The sequence below is a fragment of the Salmo salar genome, chromosome 21, assembly GCF_965601325.2.
Source record: "Salmo salar chromosome 21, fSalSal1, whole genome shotgun sequence".
Taxonomy (NCBI): domain Eukaryota; kingdom Metazoa; phylum Chordata; class Actinopteri; order Salmoniformes; family Salmonidae; genus Salmo; species Salmo salar.
Window position 1 is genome coordinate 16,023,439 of NC_138311.1, and position 2,370 is coordinate 16,025,808.

The window sequence follows — 2,370 nt, forward strand, 5'->3', positions numbered from 1 at the left end:
AGTGACGGGTGTGGCTGAAATAGCCAAATCCACTAATTTGAAGGGGTGTCCACATACTTTTGAGTGTGTCTTTGGATATTTGAATACATTTTGTATGGCTAGAATAATGGTTTATTAACATTTTTCTCCACAAAATTAGCAAGGTACAGACCACAGATTTTGGGCCAGTTTTTCCAAAGTTTTTAACCTGTTATTTTTAGAAGGAGAGTGTTTTTTTTAATCAAACTTTTAATTAGGCTATTGTTTAACCATTCAATCTTGTTCCCCTCCTTTTTTAACACTGAAAATCTTGCCCTTGAAGTACAAAGTGAAGCATTTAGTTAATACACTATGTCACCATTTTATATTAAACAAACAAAAGCAATTGACAGGCAACACAATTTCTTGTTCGGGGATTTATTAGCATGACCAGAGGAAGGAGGATACAGGTTATAAAACAGGAAATGGAACAGGGGGATGGAACATTCTGGATGTGTTGCATTCTCTCTTGACTGGGGGCTCATAAGACAAGACACTCGGACTCTGTGACTGAGTAATAAGACACTGGGACTCTGTGGCTGAGTAGAGGAGGCCTATTCTCGTCTGCCTCGGCCATTCTTCAGCCAGGACACAAACTCCTTGGCTGCCTGGTCCTGCAGGTAGGAGCTCACGTCGCTGGTGTAGGTACCCTCTGCATGTCGTTTGATGGGACCCCTGAAAAAAATATGGAGAGATTTTATAGTGTTGATAGTTAATAATATATGAGAAATAAGCAGTTGTTAAACATATTGATTCACTGTGCATTATTAAGCTGCTATAGTAAGATTTTACTGAGCTGTAACTTAAAACCATATAAAACCATGAAAATCACCAACATGTAGTTAATATCTACAGTATGTCATAAAAATGTAGGGCATTTTTATCTTTGTTTCTAACTCAGCAAAAACATTTGACATTAAATTCATCATATCTCTTAAGTACTGCATTCACACAGTTTCAGGTTAAGCTGGAACATACTGGAAGATGATCCACTGCTTTTTGAAATGGAATGAGGAAAACAGACACACCAGTAGGAGAAAAAGAAAGAAACACTCACCCACTTCTCTTGGAGTTCATTAGCCACTGGACAAAGTCTTGCACTCGTCTCGACTCGAGATATTTACTGTAGTCGTTAGAGAATGTTCCCTCTGAATGTCTCTTCGTGTTTGAAAGCTCCCTTGGCTCGCTGAACATAGAGTCCTCTGTCAACAGGCTGCGGAAACAGACAAGTCAGTAGTTACAGGATGCTGAGAGAGAGAGAGAGAGAGAGAGAGAGAGACTCTCAACCTGAATAGTGCAGAGTTCAGAAGTTGCTCCGAGTTTGAGGCTCTTACCTGGAGTTGTCCTCTGTGTCCTCCTGCGGGATTTGCAAGCTGCTCTGAGCAATGATCAAGAGCAGAAGTCCAGCGAAAGAGTGGGTGCCTTTCATCTTTTGACCTCCTAGATATTAGCAGTGGAAATAGGAGATTGTTAAAAAAAACTAATCTGCAACTTCAGCCAAACAGCATCACATTGAAGAGAATCTCATTCTGAATTGAATATAATTCAGAGAAACTTCCCGATGTGAGGTATCAGCGGTTGAAAATGAGTTTTAGGGGTTTGGTGCTGCTCACCTGTGTTCCCTCTGTTGAGTGTCGGTGAGAAATGGGGAGTCTGTGCCTGGCTGCCTGCTGTGCGTAGGTAGATCTCGGCTGGTTTCTTCTCTCTTTGGCTCCCTGGAGCTGCTTCTTGGCCCCTTCTTGGTCTGGCCAGCCTTTATATAGTTGAGCTGGGTGACTGTCTGCTCAGGTGGCACCCTCCTCACAGACGCACAAGCACATTCGTTACTCTCAATCCATTAGTCAGAACTCGACTCAACGCACTAGATACATTTGCAGCCCATCTTTGTTTAAATGTGGAAATGTCCAGAGGTAAAAGCTGTCACTTAGGTGTCGAAATCAAACATGATTTCATCCTGTCCAACAAATCCAAATACTTATATAACAGTCTACCATCTGTTTTCAGATAGCCTGATTTGCACTGCAGGTTCAGTGTTTGTGGAACGTAAGAATATGGAGTTAAGCAAACATTGAAACACCTCCTTTCAGCATTTTATCCCTGAGTGGAATTTAGAGAATTATCAGATATTTAGGTGATCAAGGCACGAACACAATATAATTCAGGATTATATTAATTTGTTAATTTGTTCAATGATGAATGATGATATGATGATCATATGCAAAACACACAGTTTCTATCAATAATGTGTCCAGACTGAAGAATCATATACCATGTGAACTTGGTATATACTCATATACACTACATGGCCAAAAGTATGTGGACACCCCTTAAAATCAGTGGATCAGCTATTTC

At 40.5% G+C, this 2,370-nt stretch overlaps 1 protein-coding gene across 1 annotated transcript; it reads right to left on the reverse strand.

Moving 5' to 3' along the window:
* Nucleotides 1–380: 380 nt before the first annotated feature.
* LOC106581724 (glucagon-2) lies at nucleotides 381–1,734 on the reverse strand. The gene is made up of 4 exons (XM_014163974.3): nucleotides 1,632–1,734; nucleotides 1,353–1,458; nucleotides 1,076–1,231; nucleotides 381–693 (listed from the first exon to the last, which is right to left on the reverse strand). The coding sequence occupies exons 2-4, from the start codon at nucleotides 1,445–1,447 to the stop codon at nucleotides 573–575; spliced, it is 372 nt and encodes a 123-aa protein (XP_014019449.2). The 5' UTR covers nucleotides 1,448–1,458; nucleotides 1,632–1,734; the 3' UTR covers nucleotides 381–572.
* Nucleotides 1,735–2,370: the final 636 nt, after the last annotated feature.